The sequence below is a fragment of the Zingiber officinale genome, chromosome 11B (assembly GCF_018446385.1).
Source record: "Zingiber officinale cultivar Zhangliang chromosome 11B, Zo_v1.1, whole genome shotgun sequence".
NCBI lineage: Eukaryota > Viridiplantae > Streptophyta > Magnoliopsida > Zingiberales > Zingiberaceae > Zingiber > Zingiber officinale.
Window position 1 is genome coordinate 79,389,041 of NC_056007.1, and position 24,087 is coordinate 79,413,127.

General features: G+C 35.6%; 2 protein-coding genes and 1 long non-coding RNA gene across 6 annotated transcripts; all 3 read right to left on the minus strand.

The window, feature by feature from the left end:
* Positions 1-334: 334 nt before the first annotated feature.
* LOC122033440 (kinesin-like protein KIN-4A) lies at positions 335-15,392 on the minus strand. Of its 2 annotated transcripts, XM_042592456.1 has the most exons (26): positions 15,132-15,392; positions 13,938-14,084; positions 13,693-13,842; positions 12,989-13,242; positions 11,972-12,159; positions 11,767-11,891; positions 10,975-11,011; positions 10,136-10,227; positions 9,921-10,031; positions 9,596-9,709; positions 8,105-8,198; positions 7,864-7,973; positions 6,470-6,568; positions 6,269-6,382; positions 6,062-6,178; positions 5,893-5,973; positions 5,113-5,184; positions 3,546-3,639; positions 3,443-3,474; positions 3,276-3,373; positions 3,106-3,201; positions 2,689-2,910; positions 2,187-2,349; positions 1,319-1,474; positions 981-1,239; positions 335-824 (listed from the first exon to the last, which is right to left on the minus strand). In XM_042592456.1, the coding sequence occupies exons 1-25, from the start codon at positions 15,252-15,254 to the stop codon at positions 1,024-1,026; spliced, it is 3,105 nt and encodes a 1,034-aa protein (XP_042448390.1). In that variant the 5' UTR covers positions 15,255-15,392; the 3' UTR covers positions 335-824; positions 981-1,023. The 2 variants fall into 2 exon arrangements, with proteins under 2 accessions (XP_042448390.1, XP_042448391.1); XM_042592457.1 differs by lacking the exons at positions 13,938-14,084; positions 15,132-15,392 and having other exon boundaries at positions 12,989-13,232; positions 13,693-13,803.
* A 45-nt stretch (positions 15,393-15,437) lies between these two features.
* On the minus strand, positions 15,438-15,995 carry LOC122033441. Its single transcript, XR_006126546.1, has 2 exons — positions 15,904-15,995; positions 15,438-15,803 (listed from the first exon to the last, which is right to left on the minus strand). It is a non-coding gene; the product is annotated as an uncharacterized LOC122033441 (long non-coding RNA).
* A 3,363-nt stretch (positions 15,996-19,358) lies between these two features.
* LOC122034563 (actin-related protein 2/3 complex subunit 3) lies at positions 19,359-23,906 on the minus strand. Of its 3 annotated transcripts, XM_042593864.1 has the most exons (6): positions 23,782-23,906; positions 23,637-23,703; positions 22,976-23,066; positions 20,176-20,284; positions 19,796-20,065; positions 19,359-19,683 (listed from the first exon to the last, which is right to left on the minus strand). In XM_042593864.1, the coding sequence occupies exons 3-6, from the start codon at positions 22,976-22,978 to the stop codon at positions 19,541-19,543; spliced, it is 525 nt and encodes a 174-aa protein (XP_042449798.1). In that variant the 5' UTR covers positions 22,979-23,066; positions 23,637-23,703; positions 23,782-23,906; the 3' UTR covers positions 19,359-19,540. The 3 variants fall into 3 exon arrangements, with proteins under 3 accessions (XP_042449798.1, XP_042449797.1, XP_042449799.1); XM_042593863.1 differs by having other exon boundaries at positions 22,976-23,703; XM_042593865.1 differs by lacking the exon at positions 23,637-23,703 and having other exon boundaries at positions 23,782-23,895.
* Positions 23,907-24,087: the final 181 nt, after the last annotated feature.

The following is a 24,087-nucleotide window of genomic DNA, read 5'->3' on the forward strand; positions in this document are numbered from 1 at the left end:
GGACCGTGTTAAATGCTGATCGACACTGTAAAAGATCGAGACATGAAAGAACAGATTTTTGATCTTTGAACGTGAGTTCATCGGTCAATATTCAAAGACAAATCTAAAGAGTATTTGTCAGTGAATTTTATAGGCATTCGACTACCTGTTCAACTTTATCTTAGCTGACTCGCTATTGAAGGAGCTGCATGAGCACCCCTTTGATGATTTGTTAGCTGTTGCTTTGTCATTGTGTTCCCTTTCAGAAATACAGGCACCTGGTTCTTGATAAAATTTGTAAACTCTTCTAAAATTTCAACTGAATCCAAGTATCAAATTGGTCGAACCAATCCGGTGAATCGATAACTTCTATTTTTCATCTTCAGTTCACTACGACAAATACTATTTCCAAATTTTACATACCACAAAACACCAAACTTTGTATTCTTACAGCCAAGACAGTATTACTTTTGGATACACATAAATGTTTCATACGTACAAGATATAACAAAAATAATAATAATAACAATTACAAATGGATACTTTACCAAACCAAACAGGCCAAGCATCTTTGATGGCCAATGCGATACTGCCACAAGATGGAAAAAGGAAATCAGCTACATGCCGAGCTTCATCCTTCATGTCCCTTCATTACCAGCATTTTTCAGAATTTTTCTGCTTTATGACATGCTTCAGAGCTTTTAGAGAGACAAGCGGAAGGCGGGTGAAGTTGCATTTATCCAACAGGCGAAAATCTTTACATTCAGGAACAATTTATGAGGCCTTGTTATTGAAGAGGAACATGGGAATGTGGCTGATAGTAATTTCCTTGTCAATATGCTTACCTATATGGTTACAATTTACATATGAAGAAATACAGTATAAACATGTACAAATTGGAGTTCTCTGTTAATCAAAACCTCGAAAAAAAAAGAGGAGATTGTCTAAGCCTTGCTTGAATCAGAATGCGTTGTGACCACTTTATGCTATAAAATACTTACTGGGGGATTGGTTGGGATTGTTGGGTGACCATGCGATGCTATATCATGAGATCCTATGAAGAGGGAGGGACCGAGGTCTAGCTCTCATAATTGTTTCATCACTACGCCGAATCCATTCAGACAATTTCCATGGTTTCTGCCACTTCCACTTGAACTGTAGGAGCCACTGATGATGGCTCCTTTTCCATCTCCAAAGCTTTCCTCCATGACCTGTTATTGCCAGTTTCTTTCCCACAGGCAGATGCCCAATCGGCACCATCTACAGTCAGAGAAAAGATCTTTCTCAACGACAGTTAAAATGGGTCGCAAATTGATCATATTAATAGCAGGAAACAGACCTTCAGTGGCTGCTTGTCAAAACTTGAAGCCGCTTTATTTGGGCTATTAGCGATACCAGCAGTGTACTTCAGTTGTTTCTGCGCTGGTACTGCTATTGGAGACAGTGGAGTACCAGTATCATCAGCAGAGTGCTTCAGGGAACCATTTGAATTTGCCTATTAATTTATATACACAATTTTCATAGTATAAGTTTCAAAATGCTTAGATGAGAGAAATAACCTATTCATTTGTCGCATTTTCACCCAAAAATGCTTAAGCCAAAGTTAGCAATAGCTCATTCATCTAACTAACTGAGGGTTCTATTCAATGCAAAATTTTGTATATTGGAATTTTAGTGATTGAAAGTATATAAATGTTTGGAACAGACTTGAAATTGTTGCAGTATTTGTGCTGTTTTACCTTTAAATTTTCTTTTAGTAAAAGCCATGTCTTTATGGCGACAACAGTCTTGACATCTTTTGCACGATTGGCTTGAAATTAATTTGAGGACTTGGAGAAAGAGATTATACATACAGCAAGCAAAATCCTACTTACGTTGTATGTCTGAGTTTAGCAAGCAAGATACTTGTGCACCAAGAGGTGTTAAGTCATCATGTCTAGCAAATTTGCCACACCCATATGGTATGCATGCACGTACATATTTAGGTCATTAAACTAGTTAGCCGTTGAGAGTTAAACATTAGACGTTCGAGCTTAGGTATCTCCTTGGTTTGGCCTACGTTCTTTTCAGTATCTTCCTCAAGCATAGGAATGACATTAGTAAAAGTAGCTATAGATTCAACTTGGGAAAATAACCTTAAGAGTTGCAAGAATATCTGAGAGTCTCAGTATCTGCTGGATACTGACAAGAACTGAACACAAGCTTACCGAAGGTGATGTCGTTAATGGAACTGCAACAGCTTGCTCTCTCATCTTCTGTTGCTTCTCCATTTCTTTTCTCCGTGCTTCACTGAGTCGAAGAAGGCTAACAAGTTCATTCAGTTGCTCTTTTAGTTCCTTGATGTCAATTTCCTTCTCCCTCAACTTGCATCTATTCCAAATATGCAAAAGTCAGTCGTTGCTTTATGAAGCACTGAAAACTCAAGAAAACTTGTCGCAATTTAGTCAAAACAAAGCGAAAATGCTCCATTTTAAGCTAGAGACTAACTGGCATTCTTTCATTATCTATTCTACTTGGTGATTTGAAATTTATTTTTTTTTCATTGAATAATCTTTGTCAAAGGAACATGACTCAACAGCCTATTTGTTAAACAATACGTAGAACAAAAATGAGTTTATTACTTCTGTTTTCAATTTCCAGTTCTTTGATGCAAACCTCATGTTGTCATAATCCATAAGCAAATATCAAGATAAAAACTTGGAATGCAACCTTGCATCTGCTGCAACATTAAACACATAGTGAAGCAGACTCTTTGCTTCTCCCATGGAGCGCAACTGATTCCACCTTCCATGTCCTGTGTAAGAACGTTCACGTTCCTCTGCCTCGGAAAGTTGGGAAGCCATTGCTACAAGAGTGTTTGATGATATGTTCACCATGTTTTCAAGTGATGTTATTCTTGCTAATAGTGCATTTGGAGACAAAGAGGACATTCTGCAAAAGGAATGATCAACAAACAGGACCTTTAAATAAATTCATGTATCAACTATCAATACGAGTTTTATACGACTCTTTTGTTATTGAAGGCTGTTAAATGAAGCCACAACCAAGCATTCGTAAGCATAAATTTGCAGTGATCAAACACCAAAATTACACATGATATACTATTCATTGTAATGATTTACCTACCTGGAGTTTCCATTCTTTACTCTTGGTGGACTAGCACCGTATAATGAAGCCTCCTCTTGTTTCAGGAAAGTAAGCTCCTCGGCCAAGGCAGCACGCCTGAACAACCAGAATAGACATCATCAAGCCTATACACAGAAATTCTCCATTCTCCCAATTAAAAGACAACTTACACTTGACTCTGTTTCTCATATTCATTCCGCACTTCATGCACATGCACCATGACTTCAAGTTCATGATCCAGCCAACGTTGTAGGGATTTTTCATTGAACTGAAAATTTATTTATATTTGATGTATTTTCACTTATTTTCTTATAAAAAATTAACACAGATAATTTACCGGAACTCCTGGTGAATGACCATTTGCAATAACTGGAAAGGAAAAAAAAAGTAACATCAGAAAAGGATTGAAGCTTAAAAAATATTTCCTTAAAGAAACGTGCCAGAATTTTCACGTGCTGATGATTTTCGAGCTTCGAGCAGTTCTTTCAACTTCTTGGTAGCCATTGCAGCCTCCTCTGTTTTCCTCTGAAGAACCTGTGGTAGGTTTGAGATATAAATGATATGGTGTCTCAACTATTACAACTGCAAATAAGAACTCCATAAAATGCTGGAACAAGTTACAAATATCAGTCATGGTCAGTGCTTTGAGTGATGCATACTTCATAGAACTCATTATAGTTTTTTTTTCTGGGCATATTACTCCCTTTCAGCTAATCAACTTGGTTTTAGGACTAGGACTATCATGAATCTACCATGACACCAAGGATAGCAATGTCATGTTTAGTTTTGGTCAGCACAGTAAACCACAATCAAAACGAGATCAACACAAATGAAACTTACCTCAACCATGTTGCCACCAATAGTCATCTGCAGTCAGCTACTATTCGCTGCCAATTGTCTGCGATTTAATTCCTACGTCGCTACAGAACCACATCTCCACCCCAGCAAATGAGTGGTAGAATGAAGTCCAAAATTCTATCTAAAAATTAATACCCTAACTCGTTGTTCGTTTACCTCATTCTCCCCTTCTCCCATAAACCTTATCCCTATTCCTCCCACCATCTCAATCAACAGAACTCATGCTTCTTTCACGAGTGAAGACCAATCCAGCAGGCAGCAGCAAGGTTTTTTTTCTTCTTCTTCCTAATTGCTGCCACAGATGCAGAGTGTTGACAGGTTGGCAGGGCATGACACCAACAAACAATATCATTCCAGCAAAGGAACGATACCTTGTCTTGGAATGATGTCTTAGATGTTGTCCAACACTTCTATACCAAAAGATTATCACCAGCTCCCTTATGTGCTTACTTTATAAATTCAGAATCTTATATAGTTACAAAAGCATCTTTTACACCAAAATCAGTTCCTACACAAACTCGTCATGATCTTGCCGATCCCTAGGTGACATGGTTAGTAAAATATAGCTTCTCATATGTTCAAATGAGCTAAATAAACTGTATATATCGCAGCTACTATGAGACTAAAATAGATTTTACAAATTAGACACCTGTACTAGCAGAGTAATAACTAAGGCTAGCATACTCAGTCATCCTCCTTCCTAATTGGGGCCACCAATGCAGTGCGCCAACGAACCAGCATGGCACAACACTAACACAATATCGTTCTGACAAAGGGCTGATACCCTGGCTCGAAATGATATCTTGAACCTAGTCAGACACTTCTATACCTCAAGAATATCACCAGCTCTCTTACTGTGCCTACTTTATAAATTTAGAATAACCAATATAGTTTCAAAAGCATCTTTTACACCAAAATCAAACACATACATGTCATGATTTTGTCAATCCCTGGAAGTACATTAGTAAAATTTTAGCTTCTTATATGTTCAAATGAGTTAAACAAACTGAATAATATCACTCAGAATAAAATAGATATTACAAATTACTTATCCAACACAAGCAGAGTAATAACTAAGACATGCCACTGGATAAGAAATAAACGAAACAATTAGACTGATGGTTTCCTCATAGAGATGGTTACACTTACCAATTTCTGTCTCTGATTTAATGATCGAAGTTTATGTCGCTCATACTCATTTCTCCTTCCCTCTTTCTTTAGCTGTTTGCGAAAATGCATAAAAAACAAAACAAATTTATAGGACCTACAGGATTCCACTAGTTCCTTTTCTTCTAAAAAAAAATATATAAATAGCATACAGCACAGAAGTTACCATCTTTCACATCATAAGAAAACAATGTACAAGTGTATAATAATATGAAGGAATAGTACACAATTCCATCAAATGATGATACATTGACAAACTATCACTACAAAATGGCAGGCCAAATGACATGGAAATGAATAAGATTTATTTGCACAATATAAAACCAAGATTTCTATTAGAGTTCCTTTTCTAGGCCAGGTTACAGTCAAGTTGATGACACTGAGCAGAATTCTGTGGGTAGAGGTTGTTTCTATGTTCTTTGCCTACAATGAGAACCTTGCATGGGGATAACACTAATAGATACCCATCATGTGAGTGTAAGTAGTACTAACTTGCCAAATAAGGACAGCCATATGCTTGGGCAGCAACACTGCAGCATTATTGTTCATAAATTAATTGGAACTTAGTAGGGTTATCATACATGGATCATGGTGAATTACAGGATTCCCAGTTCAAAGCAAAGACAGTCAGAACTGACAACAAATGCTGATTTCTTGAAACTATAGGGACTATTACTTGTAACATAACTACAAGAAAACTGCCTGATCCAGTTTACAGTTTTATATGGATCCTAATACTCTAAATCATAACACAAAATGCACCTGAAGCAGTTCCTTCTCACGAGAAGCCTTCCACTGACGAAATTGTTCTGCCTCTTGCTTTATCTTGTGTTGCAACTGGACCTGCAAAATAGAGAAACCACTAAACACAACATGAAAAATGGAGAATAGACTAAATGAATAACAGAGATATTTAGTAATAAACAACAACCTTCTGTGACTTAATAAATTGTATCTCTTCTTGTAGCTTCTTTGCCGCTTCCTCACTCCTTTGTTTTTGCTTTGATAGTTGAACTTGGTTTTCTTGTTTCTTTTTAAGGTCCAATATCTGAAAAGAGAAATTTTGGTAGTCATCAAGTCTGAATGAAATGCTTTTCATTACTAATTCATGATAGAAGATTCGGCATAAATAATCAACCTGTGCTTCAAGGGCCTTCAGTTTCTGCAAGTGGTTCTCTGGCAATTTGTGCCCTTGCCCATCTGAGGCTGCAGCGAGGTTTTCAACTTCAGCCAACAATCTGTCTCTTTCTTGCTGCAATGAGTTACCAGAAGGTCAGCATTGGAGGAAATTCAGGGAAACAAATGGAGTAGATACAAAAATCAATCTCGATCCCTTAACCTGCACTGCTCTTTTCTCCTCTTCAAGTTCCATCAACTTCTTTTTGAAGTGTTGCTTAAGAGAAAACGTGTCAAATCCACAAAACGTTTTCATCTCAGACTGCACAGACAAGAAAATTCGTCAACTAGCAATGAATTGGCTAAAGAGCCTCATTATGGAGTCACATGGAATCAAAGACTTCAAAGAACAGTCACACCAAATTACGTTCAACAGGAAAGCCAAAATTTCAACTGCAAAGATAGCTTGAATTTATTGCATACACAAAAGAAAACAAACTTCAAGCAAGTCTAGCATATATTATCAACATTGACAAATCACATATGAGTAAAACTAATTTAATCAACTTTTACATATTATAATGGTTGTTGTAAAAAACACAATAATACAGTACAGTAGCTGAGACTGATATTTGTTGTTATTGTTGTAATCAATGTGAATTATGTATTAAAATCTTGAGCTGTTCTAGACAGAATGGCCAAAATTTTCCATTTTGCTCTCACACCAAGAGGTAGAAAAATGGCGTTGGCATTAGTACCTCAACCATCCTCCTCTTCCTCTCGATCCAGTCCTAGAGCCCCTTTGCAGCTTCACCACCCTCCTCAATGCCCTCAATACGTCCATAGAACTCCATTGAGTGCCACCTCCCTCTTTAGTTCCAAACAAAACTTCACCCCTCCCCCGGCTGTGAAGGTGAGCAAACACATTACACCATTGCCTTTCCACTTTTGCCATTTGAGATTTTTCCTCATGAGGATCCATTATATCCCAATCTGACAAAGGTGATTGACACCAACAATAGTAGAACAATGCTTCTCTCACTCGTGTCATGATCTCTAAGGTACGCATCCTTGCCCGCACCACTAATCAGACCAGGTATTTGATCCCACCAATCTTGTGTTACAGACAACTATCACCACGTCTTCCAACAACAGCTTCAAGAAAGCACCTACTATTCTTCTTTCTCCTCTTCCTCATCATCAAAGTGACCAACACCATCCACTTGGCACGGTAGAAATGGCCCGAAACTATCTCATTTCAACCAGGTACCAAACCCCTAGCTCATAACAAACGAGATTTTAAACCTTGATATGAATAATTATAGCCCTATCTTAGATGGAGTCCAACATAATAAGTACCTCATGTGAGGCTTAATCAAGACATACTAATATATATAAATATTAATTCTAACATTTCCCTTCATACTGGAAGCATAGACATCAGCTAATTCCTCTTGATGACACACAAAATAACAAAAAGCCCCACAAAAAAGAAATAAAGATTCCATATGTCATTTGGAAAAGGTGATGAAGAAAGATCTTCATCATGAGAAAGAAATAATAATCTGATTTTCATTAATTAATTATAGAGAAATAAAATTTGATGCTACTTATCACCTCTTTTTGCTCCAATTGTCTATTTAACTCATTCAACTCCTTTCCCATAGAATCTTGCAACATTGTGTGCTCCCATTCTTTGGCTACTTCATCTATTTCCTTTGAATCACCTGGTGAAGCAATGAAACATCACCCCGAGAGTCAAATGGTTTAGGATAACCATCACATGCTGAAAAATATCATGTGCATTCACTACCAAAATCTAATTAACATTACTTTAAACACAAATGATTTATAATACCTCTTAAAGCTCCAGCCATGTGATAATCATAGCCTTCTGCATTGTGCAGGCTCCTCTTTAGATCTTCTCCTTTAAGAAAACAACTTCCAGTTTCCTGAAATTTCAAAATGCAACATAAATATTTTTTATCAAACCAATAAACTTCCAGTTTCCATTTGGGATAGATACATGACTTGGAATGGTAATTTAAACCATGGTTTCATTTGTTATCAATCTAGAATTGAGGGAGATAATATTGTTAAAAAAATGTCACTTCTTGCACAAATAAGAGAATTAACCCAATGACCTATGACTTATGAGGCTCGACCATTAGTGCAAAATGCTTAAGCCCAAGTTAATAGTAGCTCACTCATATTAGCTTATGAGACTTCTATATTAGCCCACAACTTACTATGTGGTACTAAAGTAGGTGTTACAAACTCTCCCACATGAGGTTTGACGTTCTATCAAGAAGCAAAGTCAACTCATAGCCCAAAATCATTTCTACTCAATGGCATGCGAGATCTCATATTGACAGCACCATCATACAAAAGGCATTCTTTTCCAACACTTCAACATGCCTAACGAAGTGACTCATTAAGTTATTAGGGTCAATCATGACCCAAAATGATTAAACTCAACTAATGACTAGCAGTCACACTCTATCTAAGCTAATAAAGCTTATTATTTAGCTCATGTCTCACCATGCACGAGGGGGATCACAATAAAATTTGGCACTGTAAATCTTACACCAACATGCCTTATGACATATACCAGCTTAAAAGTTAGCTAATGGGCTTTGTGGGGTCTAGGTCGTAAAATTATAACAATCTCAAATTTAGGATATGCTTTGACAATGGAATATAATTCTCATCCTGGTAAACATTTATTGTTCTCATCCTTACAACAACATGCTTTGACAATGAAAATAGGAAGGAGAGCCTTGGCGCAACGGTAAAGTTATTGCTTTGTGACCAAAAGGTCACGGGTTTGAATCCTGGAAACAACCTCTTGCAAAAAGCAGGGTAAGGCCGCGTACAATGGATCCTTCCCCGGGACCCCGCATAGCGGGAGCTTCGTGCACCGGGCTGCCCTTTCCTATTTTCAGAGTTTGTCACATCTAGAGTTTGTCACCATAAGGACTTCCTTTTCAGAATTAGAAACCATAGTCTTAGAGAGTGATGAATTTTCAAGTTGCACTATAGACCCTAGTCTAGTCCGATTCATTTGATCAACTTGCAGATACAACTTCAAATTCTGGATTTTTCAGTCAATAGTTCATCAATTGCATTTTTTTCACATTTAGGTCATTGTCAATTTTCACTTAGTTTTTGAATTGATCTTAATTCAATTCAAGCAACCACCATTAAAATTTTGACTTAATAGTAACCTATTATTCCTATAATCCCATTCCCTGCCCTGCTATTTGGCTTACACAAATCTATATGATCAAACAAGAAGTTGAATTAAAAGGTACAGAACTGTAAAAGTGAGGGTGTTCAAGAAATATACTTCAGAATCTGTGGCAAAATGGTGATCCTGAGAAAATCGACTCCGGTATTCGTAGATTTCCATACAAAGATCTTCATTAGTAGCTTCCAGCCAAGAGATTTTCTCTTTCAGAGCCTACAAAACAGACACAAATTACAGTTCAAACAGTATGCGGTGACAAACAAACAGAAGAGCATACGAATAGAGTTAAGGCTGCTCATTTCATGCACTATGTCGAACTCGTGAAGTTTAGAATGTCGATTGTCAGATGGACATTTTATACTGTTATAATACCATGACCATCATCATCTCCACAAAAGTTGACAGCCGAGAGTAATATAATTACCTGGATATCATCCGATGCACCTCCCCCGCGGTGACAGGCCAATTCAGCCTGTAGATATTCAATATGTTGCCTCATTCTGTGAATCTCTTCTGATATTGGATTCCTGTTGACCTAGATAGATTCCAAAATACAAGAAGTTAAGCAGATTAAGAGAAATAAAGTTCATATTTCCATTAAATGAGTATCATTTTCATTCCCTCAAGCTGGAAACTCACAATGGGCTTATTCTGAATGTTACGAGCTCGGTTAGCATATTTTAATGTGTTGAGTGTTTCTTCTGTGTTAACATCAGCTGGACTGGTACAGGCTGGAAAGGAGAAAAATAATTTAGTTAGATAAAATTTTGTTTTCCACAAGAACTGTATTATTTCAAGTACAATATGATTATTGAAGAATGCTGATCATATTTATTATCCAAAAAACCTTGTTTTCTTTGGTGGATAACTAGGAAGGAAAGGCAAGTGGAGAAAAAGAAACAGATATGGCATACAAGTGATCAATGATCCGCATCAGGATATTGCCTTCTTTAAGAGAGGGAATATGATATCTTGGAAAAGTAAAAAAAAATGTGGTAGAGAGTAATTAAGTGTTAACAGAATACAAGATTTTTTCCCTTGTTACACATGTTTGTACCCGAAAAACTAATGGCCAACTCAATATATTTCCTAAGTCGCAAAATATTATGTTAATTCAACTGCAATGCAAATTGTCTCCACTCTATTCTTCAAGAGAGGACAGAGCACTTGAAAAACAACAGTCATTTTTTAGTGAGAAGGTGTGATTTAAGGAGATTATTACATCTTATATTGGTTCCAAAGGCCAGTTGAAGAATTTTGCACCCAAAATTTTGGAGGTCCTAACATTGAATGCATTCACAACAGATTGAGCTTATGATATTTTTTAACTAGACTGAGGACAATCAAGGACCTGAGCTTATGAAAAGAACTTAATGAATGATTTTAGCAATTGTCTGGTGAATGTAGCAAATAAAGTAAGATTTTTTAGAATCTATTGTATCCTAATTTATGGTTAAGCTTCAATCAGTTTAAGATACCTATCATTACAGTCCTGCTATTTCCACCAAGTGAATCCTGCATGATGTTAAAACAAGAAACAGTTAAAAAAAAAGTTCTTGTCATGGTCCTTGAAAAAATGTAGATTACCAAATTCAGATGGATAAAATGTTTTTGCCACACTGATATGGAAGAAATACTGAATACCTAATAACATTCATGTACCTCTAAAAATGATGCAAACAATATCAGAAAGAATAGCAGCAGCACCATTAATTACTACATCAAGCACTCAAAATGTGGTCAGCTTGTCAAATAATGGTCTTCATTTATAGGATCAACAGTGCAATAGTACATGTATCATCCTAATTCAGTTGTCTGGTTTTTAGACCAATTTTGGGATTAAAAATGTCGCATAGTATTTTTCTGATCTAAAACTCAGTTTGCCTCCTAAAAAATAGGATCCTCCTATGATGTTGGCCCTTAAGTAGACTACATTTTTTGGAAATTTTGAAACTCCTATATCAGATTTGTAAATTGGAAAAGATATACTATCACCATAAGTAGAAGGCAAGTATAAATCCAGTGGACTATATATCAAAAGTACTATCTATTCATCTTTCCTAGAAAGAAAAATATGTTTTCTCTTTATTATGTTTCAATTATCTCAAACTACACTTCAAAATTCATGATTCTCCAAGCTGTTAAATAAAGTCCTTTTTTGAGCAAAGGATGACTCATATGCATGCTCATTTGTTGATTAATTCCTATTTAATGAAAGGCTAAAAGCGCAACAATAGTTAGAGATCATGCCAAGATTAAATGTCTGCAACCTGCAAGAGCCGTGTAAGTTTGCTATCACGGTAAGGAACATGGGCACCCTCTTTACGCTTTTTCTCATCTCCAAGAGCACTAATGACATTTCCAAGGGCTAGCAGCCCCCTATTTATATGAACTCCTGAAACAACCATGCATGTGTCTGTCAAGAAACATTGTATTTGGGTGGTTGTTGTATAAATCAAAAAGCAGGTGAACTACCTTCCTTGAATCGAAGGCCATCTGAGCCTGTTCTCTTGGCACGTTCTGATCCAGCAAGATCTACTAAGTGTAGTTTTGCAGATAAATATTCATGATTCATGTCCTCCATGAGGGTGCCTTCAGCAGGGACATTTGGACCAATCTTGCACATTTGCTCTAATGTGATTGTGAAAATGGCATGGGAACGACTATTCCACAAAGAAATAACATTACTAAAATTAGTATGATGGAATAGGTTCATGTTGCAACAAAAACAATAATTGTGTGTATTTTATTGGTCAACAAGGAAGGAGAAAGCTCACTTCTCTAATGGAAAAGAAATTTTGGTACTTGTAATTTCACACCCTGCATTTATCCATTGATCATCATTTTTGTCATTTTAGATAGCATCTTTTAGATATTTATTATTCTAAGCACAAGGCTATATTAAATCATTGAAAAGGAAAACTGGAAAAGATGCCTGGTTGACAATTCAAGTTAGAGCGTATATGCTATTACAATCAGACAGTGCATGTCGTATATAAGTATTGAAAAAATTGATCGTCAGACATATGTAAGGATATTCAATTGGGGAAAACAACTCCTTAATTATACAGTTCACTTTCCAAAAAAATTCAGCAGTTAAGTTACTAATTATATAAGGAGACGATAAGATAATATGAAGCCAATGTAAATGTATATACCATGAAGGTAACAACAATTGTCTTGTGAGAAATGGAAGTTAAACTAGGTGTACAACCAGTGAGTGAGCTCTGGGCTCATCAGTCGCAGCAACTGCTGAGACAGATGATATATAGTTACATGACATTCATCCTCTCTTTATAGTCTGCTTCATGTAAAAAAAATCTTGAATATGAAAGCAACTATTTATCATGTCTAATGGTTTGAAATGCTACAGGAGGCTTCTTCCTGTAGGACCAAGTCACAAAGCTAACTAGTCAAGCATAGAACACATCAAGCATGCTTTTAGAGAATAACAAACAGACATCAGCAAACGAGCCAATCTATCATCTTAACCTTGACTGATTGTTCATATTTGTACTTCCAGTTGCTCGAATCAGTGAACCTTGTTCTAGACATGCAGCCATCTCCTTTTGAGTGCTAACAAAAATCTCAGTTGATCCAGCCAATGTTATTGCCCCATTTGATGCCTCCCGTATCTGCACTAGAGCCTTCCCAGGCATTGTCAACTTCCCAGAATGTCCATTGACAGCTTCAATTTTGCTGACAGATGAACTATCTAGCAAATCTCTCACTTCTTCTTTTAATATCTCCATGTTCCAAAAAACAAATTATCAGTATGAGATACAAAGAAAAGTGCATGGACAATTCTACAAGACAAATAATTGAATTGCAAATGCTCTAAGATTATAGTACAAATGTACAATAGAAAATGAATGTTATCTAGCAAAGAAACAGCTCAAAATACAAATCAGAAATGTATACTACTTATTGTCACCAAATGTAGATAACAACTATAAATATGTAATTATGGCCCAATGGGTACAAAAGTATATATGTTCAATGAGGAGCTCTTTCCAAGAGAGAATAACTGGTCACTTTTGATGAATTTTTATTTTAACTTGTGGTGTTGATAAGTAAGAAAGATTTCACGAACACAATCAATGTTCCAGGCAAGAAAAGGCATATACAGAAGCAACAAACATTATTCCCATCTAAGAAAAGAGGAATCAGTCCTAGCAAACTGAAATTTCTGGTACCTCAATGAATGAGACGCGCAGTTGAAATTCTGCTTGATTCTTCAAAGCCTCAATTTTGCTAAATAAAGAATTCATAACTTGAGGTATAAGACCTGTTTGAGAACCATCCTTACATGCAGTTCCCATGGTGTACGTTTTTCCTGACCCCGTCTATAGCAAAACAAGTTGTCAATTCTGTAAGTATTTCAGGCTACATTGTACAAAGATTTTACCCATTTATCTTAATAAATATTCTAACACTTAACTTGACCATACGCAAGAACAGTAGCATTGTATCCTTGGAATAAGCCATCTACAAGTGGAGCAACACATTCGTCAAATATGGCGGACGATGGAGTACCTGTGCTCCCATATACATGATCAAAAGTAAATGAATGGGTGCCAATTTGCACCTGCATGTCAGAAGACTTCCATAACTATTTATGATTTAGAAATTCAAGAAATTTCTGAACATTTAAAACTATTTTCAGGAAAGTCTTTCATTGATAAGAGAGTCGGTTTGAAAAAGGATAGGAGAGAGCCAAGCAGACACTCAATTGCAATAGATGAAAAAAAATAGTTTTTAGCAGTCATCAAATAGTGAAAGATAACCATAGTGAACAAATTATCCATATTCTCGCCTACATCCTGTCGACTTTTTTTTTTTTGAGTTTCCATAATTAGAAAAATCACAATTATGGAGTTGCAGTTTTATCCATCATAACTGAAAAAGCTAAGGTAAGAAAGCAAGGTACTGACATCCAGGGGAACAGAGAAAGGAATTTCTTTCATTGATGGACTGCTACAAGCCTTAAATGGATGGGGGAAAGAAGGAACCTTAATCAACTAGCTCGACCAACAAAAGGATGAGAGGATCGTCAAGCAAACCTTGCAAACTATCAAAGATGACGAAAAATTAAGCAGAACTCATATGTACAAATAGAAAAGAGATTTGAATGAGTGGAGTCTTTAAAGAGGAAAAGAACGAGATTATCTTCCACAAATTTGAGAATAATAATTGGAAACGCGATTACTGATCAGAACAAGTTTTGAGAATAATCCAGTGCCCACATGCGTTATACAGAAACACTTTGAAAAGAAAACAACTTAGACTACAGTGACTCAGAAAAGGCAAAAAGTTGCGAACAATTTAAGCGGCACATAGAGGATATCAATTATAGACCCACAAAATATTTGCTTCCAATTCGCAAACATTCATTGCCCTTGAACCTCCATAACAGACAAAAAATGAAAAAGAAAGTCTCTGATCCAATTCATCTGAAAACCAGTGAGAAACTAAAGATATGTCAATGGAAAATCATCACTTTTTTTCGTTTTCTTCAACAAGAGCCCATCCTAACTTACGTTATCCGCATCTCAAACAAGAAAGTTCGATCAATTGATTCTTTCCTTTTCTTTTATTTTGTGAAATAAGGAGATGAGACGACAGAAAAAGGAACCTGCGGTTTCCCAGGGACTACGGTGACACAATCCTTGCACCCCTGCTGGCGCTCGTCGCCAATGAGCGGCCTTACGTGCACGGCCACTTTCACGCAGCAATCCTCCCCGCTCTCCACCGCCATCTTTCTCGAAGAGCACACGGATCACGCGCGCAAGACCATACGACGATGCTAAACCCCACCAGTACCAGATCCACTCCGCGGTGAAGCTTTCCAGATAGAACACGAAAGAAAGGGGGTAGAAACCTAAGAAAAAAAGGCCAACTTCGCCGCAGCGCTGTCTTAGAGTGACTCTGCAATGAATTCTGAAAGAGAAAGAGCGTGATGGAATTGTCTGTTGCAGAACAGAAAGAGCGGAACGGAATGAAATGGGGAGGGCCGGTCAGGGGGAGGATTTGGTAGCACCAACAATTGCAACAGCAACAACCGACATCATACTTCCTTGAGCTTCACTGCAAAGCCAAAAAAATTGACTCTTTGCAACTGCAGAAGAGCAGTGACACTAGCCTGGGCAGCAGTGGTGGATGCTGGCGGCGGCCGCGGTGGCCGCGTTGGAGATTGGTATGAGCAAGGGGTGGTTGGAACCTTGAGTGTCACTCTTTCCCAAAATGTCCCTCCTTGCCTTCTGCCACTTCTGCCGCTGCTTCTTCCCTGACTCTGGAGATTAATTCGCTGCCATGGTTGATGGAATTGCAATTTGCAAAGAAAAAAGGAATCAATCAATCAGGAGAGAGAGGGCTACCAAGATAGAGAGAGAGAGAGAGAGAGTTACGTCGCAAAAAGTGGGCTGCAAAATCGCGTTAATCCTGGCACAGCGATCACTGCAACAGCTTCTCTACCGGCAAGGACATGGCATCTCCCTAGGTGAAGTTACTAGTATAAATTGAGAAACTTTTAGGACCCAAATAAAAATTTTGAGAAATTTTCAGTTTGCCCCGTATTTGAACCTTTCCCAAAGAGCTCAATTTTTTTTTCATTTTGGCCCGTAATATTTAAAAATATCCATTTATTCCCTCCAAATTTAAGGGTTCTTACGCAATTTCAAACGTCCTTGGAGTAAAAGTGAATTTTCTATAAGACCAGAGGCTAAAGTGAAATGTGACTATTGATTAACCTTTACCAACTCATGGCACATGTTACGCTGATAATAAAAGGAGGGCTCGATTTAGCATGACCAATGAATGGCTGCTGGGTGTGAGCTGGTGGTGGGGTCCAGCCCTCGGTCCTTTTGCTTCTCACATTGGATCCATAGCGTTCCCGACCCGATGGACCCATCCAACCGGCTTGATCCAACAACAAGCCAGTCTAGTCTTGCTCACGGACCATCAAATTGAAATGTTGACCATTTAGATAAATTTTTATTAAAACTTTTTGATTTATTTAAATGGTTGATAGAAAATTTTTATAGGATTAGATGAATTTGTAAGATTAGCAAATTCGAAGTTAGATATATGAATTATTAAAATAAATAAATAAAAAATAATAGGTAATTGTTATAACTATTTTAAAGTAATTTTAAAATTTAAGATTTAGTTATAACTATTTAAAAGTGATTTTGATTAATTTAAAATGATTTTGATGAAGTTTAAATATTTTTAAAAAATTAGTAAAGAGAATTTTGATATAATAATGATTTGTGTATAGTAATTTATAAATTTGATTAAAGTGCATAGTTAATTTTTCGAATAGTTCTAATATTAATATATCAAAATATTCTTTTTATTAAAAATATTTTTTTAATTAATAAAAATCATTTAAAATTATTTATACAACTTAGTCTTAGCTACCACAGTAATATTAGAAGTAAAGAATAATATTATAAGAGTAATTCAATAATTTCTACATGTTATACCAACTATCTAATAACGTTAGTATATTATAGCATATACCAATAGCTACTATAATATTATAATACCGTTGGATAGGATGTATTGAGGAAATTTTGATACATACTCTTTTGATTTGATTTGATTTGATTTGATTTTTTTAAAATAAGGTGCTCTTTTGATGACGTCGTTTGTTTAATATTTTACTCTTATTTTTATCTCAATTCTTTACTTGGGCTTGTATTACATGAATAATTAATAAAAACAAGCAATCTACCAAAGACATAAAAGATCTTATATGTCCAGAAAATCAATATTTTACTTAAAAGCTCTATCTTTTCTTCCTATTTTTCTTTCTTCTATACTTGCTTCTTTAAGTGGTCCCTTTGACACTAACTTCCTAATTTGATGGCTACTTGAGCCATATAATGAGTGTAATGATGTAATTGATCACCAAATTAATGAAAAGTTGTTCATCCTAATTCTAGTTGTAGAAAGAAACAAGTAGAAAGTATGAAAGTTAGAATTTAAAGCAACCAAAAAAATAACAACCGAATAGTTTTTAATACACATATTGAAATTAAAATAGATTAAAATATATAAGAATTTTTAGATGTTAAAATTGTATTTATTTCTTTGACTTTGCCACTTAATGATAGTGTTGTTGTATCAACCCAACAGAGTACTCTTTGTGGCTGGCATTTTTCTTCTTCTGATTTCTGTATATTATTTTTGCTAGAAGGTGTTTTTTTATATGGAGCAAATTATGAGAAGTTAAAAGCGAGATAAATTGTTTGAATGTGGCTGATGTAGTTTAAGAGGCAATAGGTATTTTGCCATGTAAAAAAAAGAATTATCAAATTGTAGCTCTAGTTGATTAATAATCTTGATGGCATTTAAAATTGACAATATTCCAATTGCTTGATTAACAAACAAACAAACACTTGCATATGATTCCTCACAATGTGATGCCACACCTACTTGAACTTTGTTTACTATAACAAGCATAGAAAATCAGCAGGCAACAGGAGACAGGTATTTTAGTTAAACTTTATTCATCGAAAAGATGCATTAGTCTATCGCAAAACTAAAATATTGCTCCGATCTATGAAAGAGTCTTCTTATAGTAGGGGAATTCTTTGATGCAGAGGATGATCTTAGCTCAAGATAACGGAGGGCGATGACTAAGTTGTTTGGTAGCAACTCTATCTCATACTAAGCAACTCAACCCAACCTCGAAGGCTAGAAAAACTCTTGCATATGAAACATTAAGCAATGGATTAATAGATTTGGAGAATTGAATATGGCATAAAGTGAGAGCTTGGTGTATTCAATGAATGGCTCAAAATAAGGTGGATTGATGACATGAAGCATTGGTTGGGTGGCATAGAGCAAACTCAGGGAACTTAGTACATTGGTGGCACAACAACTAAATCGAGAGAGATTGAAAACCTAAAGACACAAAATCTATGAAAGATAATGATAAATGTGGTAAAAGATGTGTGATTGCTAAGTAGAGACAGATTATCTAGTTCTTGGTTAGGAAGATATATACCCTAATGTTCATAATAATATCTATGTTGCAATTACCTATTATGATAAATATAAGACATCTACTTACTAATTTGAAAATTACAACAAAAAGACTCGATGTGAATATGGAACTAGTCTTTTGGTCATATTTAAGTTTTTAAATACAAAAGTTGGATTAATAAGACAAGTTAGTAGGTGAAATTTAGTAGTTATCTCAATTAACTCTTTCGCTCCATTTTATTTATGATTATAAAATTCTAATTTTGGCTTGCTTAACTAATCAAAAAAAGACTATACTTTCAAATTGATGCAGACATGGCAACACACATATAAATAAAGTGGTAGATCCTCTTGAAGGAAGCTAATCACTAGGATTTTGACATTCCAAAGCTAAGAAAAGAGCTAAATGCTTCAAGTACAATCTTTAAATCATAACCCTTAATTGACATCATATGAACGACGCTGATTGCACCCTATAAGATAGAAATCGAGTCAAAGTCTAAGAGATTATTGAAGGAGTGGTTGAACAAATATAGAAGCTTGGCACAATCATAACACTGGTAAAGTCCAAATCAAGAGATCTTATATATCCAAAGTTTGATTGCAAAATTTCTATTTTTCTAACCTTGTCTTTGTCACTGAACACTAAGAAGGTTCCATATATTATCCAACACCTTATATGATGATTCAAGTGATGTCAAACATGATGTCAAAGGACTGTAAGAGCTCAGTAAATATCTTATTTTACTTAACATATTCACCCAACTCAAGTTCAAACCAAGTTTCCTTGGGTGAAACCAAGCACATCATTATTTCTCTAAGCTTTTGCCATTTGCTATCTTGGTTGTTTGGCAAACATAGTCCATAATTGTGTTTAAATTGGAGTAATTATAATACAAGGTTAAAATGCAATAACCATCAGTCTTCAGGGAATGATTAAGCAGAAGTTATTTGCTTGCAACCAGTCCACAAACAATCTAGAAGCAAGAAAGTTGCATTCTGCACTTGAATTGCACAAATTACATAGTGATTCAGAACAAGAGAATAAAACTAGAGAACAACAATATTCATGAACTTCCTCTTTGCAAAAGCCAGCCACCACTTGTTAGGAGTGCCGTTAGGTCTATAAGCACAGCTTAGCAATCTTCCACTTGTTTCCTCCCTTATCTGCTTCAGATAGTTTCTGAATAGATCTGTAGATATATTTTTTATTATGGTATTATTAACAAGTTATATATGATTGTTATATTATATTCACGGAGAGCTGAAATTAGTTGATTAAAGTGAATTATTGTGCTGGAATACCTGCTTCATCCTGAGATTGGGGAAGGGCAAACAGACCAGGAAACGGAAAGCCTGGCTCTCCGGGTACAGGGACCTTCTCCAGACCCAAACTAATGATGGCTTTCGTCCCTACTGCCAGTGTTCTGCAACCCTCCAGCCGTTTGAGAGCCACGTTAATGTAAAATGTCAAGTATATGAGGAGCTTATCGGATGGGCTCTTAATGTCAAAATTCTTAAAGAAAACATTGGCTCGGAAAAAGGTTATCGCCTCATCGACAATGTCAATTTTATCTGGAAGAATAAGATGGCAAAAACCAAAGCTGGCCTTAGTTGTGTGGTCTAGAAGAAAGATAATTAGGTTTAACAAAAATAAAAATAAAAAACTGAGGGCATAAGAGAACCTGGATCAGAGACAGGCGCAGGACCCTTAATATGGCTTTTCAATGGAAGAAGTGGGCATCCACAGGCTTTTGATACAGCTTCTAGATCAACAAAACTGGAATGATACACCTGCCGCAAAACCATACCATGGTTAAAATAATAAAAATTGAAGAATAAATACAACTTTGCACGGGACATTTGAATACAAAGAAGAAGCGTGATTTTGGAAAAGAAAGTAAAATAAACAATCAAAAGATCAGATGGACAAAGTTCAGTGCAAAATTTCTTTATCATAAATATATAGGTCATATGACATAAGCTTGTGTTGTTCCTTCAATTATGATTACTTGTTCTTCCTTTCTCATTTTTTTATGAGGTCAAATTTATAGTTTCTCTAATCCAATTGTAGGATGAGCATCTCAGACCATGTTCTGATTCTTCAGAGAAAGCTAGAATACCCATCAATAGTTTCTGCATGAGCGCATTGCTCTCCAAGCTATGTTCAAAACCTGCCTTAGTTTAGCTAACCAATCAAGATCACTGATCATAGTATCATACCAACATGTGAAGATACAAAAAAGGTTATCTTACCAAACTTTACATTAATATAATATTCAGATCCTGATTTGGCAAAAGAAATTATTATAATGACATATGTGAGCCTCCAAGCTGCAAAACACGTTCACAACTGTCACACCTCAAACTCATCAAGATAAGTCTTGATATCGTTCACTCCGAATCACCATTGTTGATAATTGCGGCGCATAAGATAACGGATTCTGCTCTCTAATACTTCAAGAATATAAAATTAAGCTTTTATGAATCACCTAATGCCATTTGTAGTACTTGAGATCAGAATATGAACAAAAGCAAATTCAACAATATGATGCACATTTATGAATATATGAAACTAAAACTTCACAAGTTTCCATTGACAATAAGAAGCTAATGTGAAGGCACATAGTTCTGCATTACAAGCTCAACAAATCATCTACTGATATGAGTCTGTTTACAAAATGCTACCTCTAGGCTTTATGTCCTCTCGTCATTTTTAGTCATATAGAACAACGGTTCCAACAAGCCTAAATCTTATTCCCTTGAGAATCATAATAAAATGCAAGACTACTTTTTGGTATTAGTGACTGCATCCCTCCCGCCTAAGTATTTAGGAATGCCTCAAATTGAGGTTATGCATTCTAACACCAAATGGATTGATTAAAGCTAAATCCTGGTGCCTCCTTTAGAAAATATGCAATGGATATACTGGCTTGGCATAAATTTGGTTAATCAGTTTTGATGCGGGTTCTACAGCGCAATCTTCCGAAAGCCATAACTTTTGACTCGCAACTCAGAATCATGCTCTGTCGGTGGCCATGTGTGCATAATTCAAAGATCTACATTTGTTATCGGGAATCCATAACCGCCAAGTTTCAGATCCAAAATCCACCGTTTAGGCCTTCAACCGAGCCTCGAGCATATTTTTACTATTTTTGATAATTTCCATTTTTATAATATTTAGGGTATTTTTGGTATTTCTGGTATATATAGGTTAGAATTTGTCTATATTAGTGTCCTGCTTTGTTAATTAGGATTTTTGTTAAGAAATTTTCTTTTATGGTAAGCTGTAAAAGATAGGAATTGAGGTCCATATATGAGGATTTCTTTCCTTTCTTCGAGTCTTAGGGTATGAGGTCTTTATAAGTATCCTATTTCATGTTTTGAGGATAGTTTTGATCAATGTTTTTTTTATCCGTTATCTCCTCTTTGGAACATGGTGTTTCCCTATTTCCTGGTATTCCCCTTCGAATCAATAGGTTGTAGAAGCTCGCTTCCGGTATTCGTGTGCAAATCAATAGATTTGATAGTCGCTTCTGGTATTCGTGTGCGAATCAACGGAACCGATAGTTATCCATTGCGTCAAGTGTCCTACAGCTATGTTTTAACAATAGCTACACATCTAAAAGTGGCACCAGCTTTATAAATTGCTTTGAGCTTAGAAAAGCTTTAGAAAAAACTAATTGTACTTCTGCAGCTTACATTGCACAGGAACACAAAGGAAAAAATAGCAAGAAAAATCTTATTGTAACTTAGAGAAGATCATTTTCAAACATCAACATCTACAACAAAGACAAGTACTTGTTTAGATACACATGAATAACATCCCATCCTAATAACGTAGTTGTAACTTCCCAAAAGTCCTTATGCAAATCTCAATTTCATGAACTACCAGAGATTCAGTACAATTGAAAGTAACATCTATATTTTATCTTTCTGGAATCTTTATGATACACACCTGAAACTGAAAATAAATAGATGAATGTAAAATTCCTGGTTCCCTTCTACCAAGTCTATACATAGTTTATAACTGACATTTTAATTAAAAATGTGGTGCTAACATCAATATTACACTCGTAGGGTGTTGAACATTCTCATGAGCAAAACCTAGTGTCATTCATGCACAGAACGACTTTGCTTTCTAAATTCAATAATCCAACAAACATGCAAACCAAGGTTACATCCCAGACTTTGCTTCAAACCGAAAGTGATTCATAAATAGTTATTCTATTGTTTTTTTAGAAGTATTGCTTTCCATATTGTTCATGTTTGAGAGTAGAAGAGCCCTAGACATATTCAAAGCAGAAGTAAATCTTCAAATCCAATGTGAATAAGGATAGGGGATCACCAATCCAATTAACTTGACATGAAATTGTCAAATTTACAACCAAGAAGATCAAAGAATGGAAAAAATGAAAGAGAGAAAAAATGCACAAACATTATGAAATTTGCAGAATCTGAAACTAGAATGAGTGGAAAAGGTACCATTTCCTTCCTGGACCAGGTTCAAGCTTTGTCAGGGCTAGAAAAATAGCTCCAATGCAGCAGATTTCACACGGTAAGCAAGTCGGGAAACCTGATCCGATAACCAAATTCATGTGAAGGTTTTTAAAATCTGAGAACTTATTTTCTGGTACTTATTAGCAAAAACTACCTAGCAAATAACCAATATCCAGTTTTTTTTATAAACAAAAATTATTTAGTTCAATTCAAGTTTGGACTGCAAAATATCATTCTCACCACATCACCAAATCAAAAACAAATACGTAATCTTGACATTTGATCATTCAATGGTGATGAATCAACTAAATGATACGAAATAAAAAAAAAAATTGAAATATTTACTAGCAAATCTATAATCTTGTACAGAAAATTATCAAATATTGCACTACTAAAAGTCAAGGCAACTTCCAAGCAGAAATCAAATGGAAATCCAAAATAATCAGTCAAAAAGTAATTTTCTTTGTCCCCCTTGTGAACTCATCGCAATAAATGGTCGATAATGCTCATGAATAATAAAAGAAAATTGGATCGGGATCGGCAGTCCGATCCGCTATCCTGAGAGATCTCAGATAAAACATCAGTTCTATGAAATTTCAAACAAACAAACAAAATAATCTAAGAGATAACTCGATTAGATACATATCTGCAGAAATTAGAGTTATTCAACAGGAATCTGGAGATATCTCTGGGTAGGCAAAGATCTCGACCGACTGAAAACGAAAAACTTCTCTCGATATCAGAACAATGATCATAGAAAAAGGAGGAAGAAAGGAGACACCAATCGGAACCTTGCGTTGAGGATATACGTGGCGAACTCAGGAGGTTTCTTCTCGGAAGAGGTCGCGTTGCGATGAGTAGTTGCTGCGGAAGAAAGATGCAAAGGAACAAGGAAATGGGGTCAAGGTAATCTACGGCTACGTGGCATGGGCTAAAAAAAAAAGAAAAATAAATAAATAATAATAATAATAATAATAATAATAATAATAATAATAATAATAATAATAATAATAATAATAATAATAATAATAAGATAAGCAAAAAAAGAATTGAAATGATTTTCTCATAAATATAAAATAAAATAAAACCATTAAAAA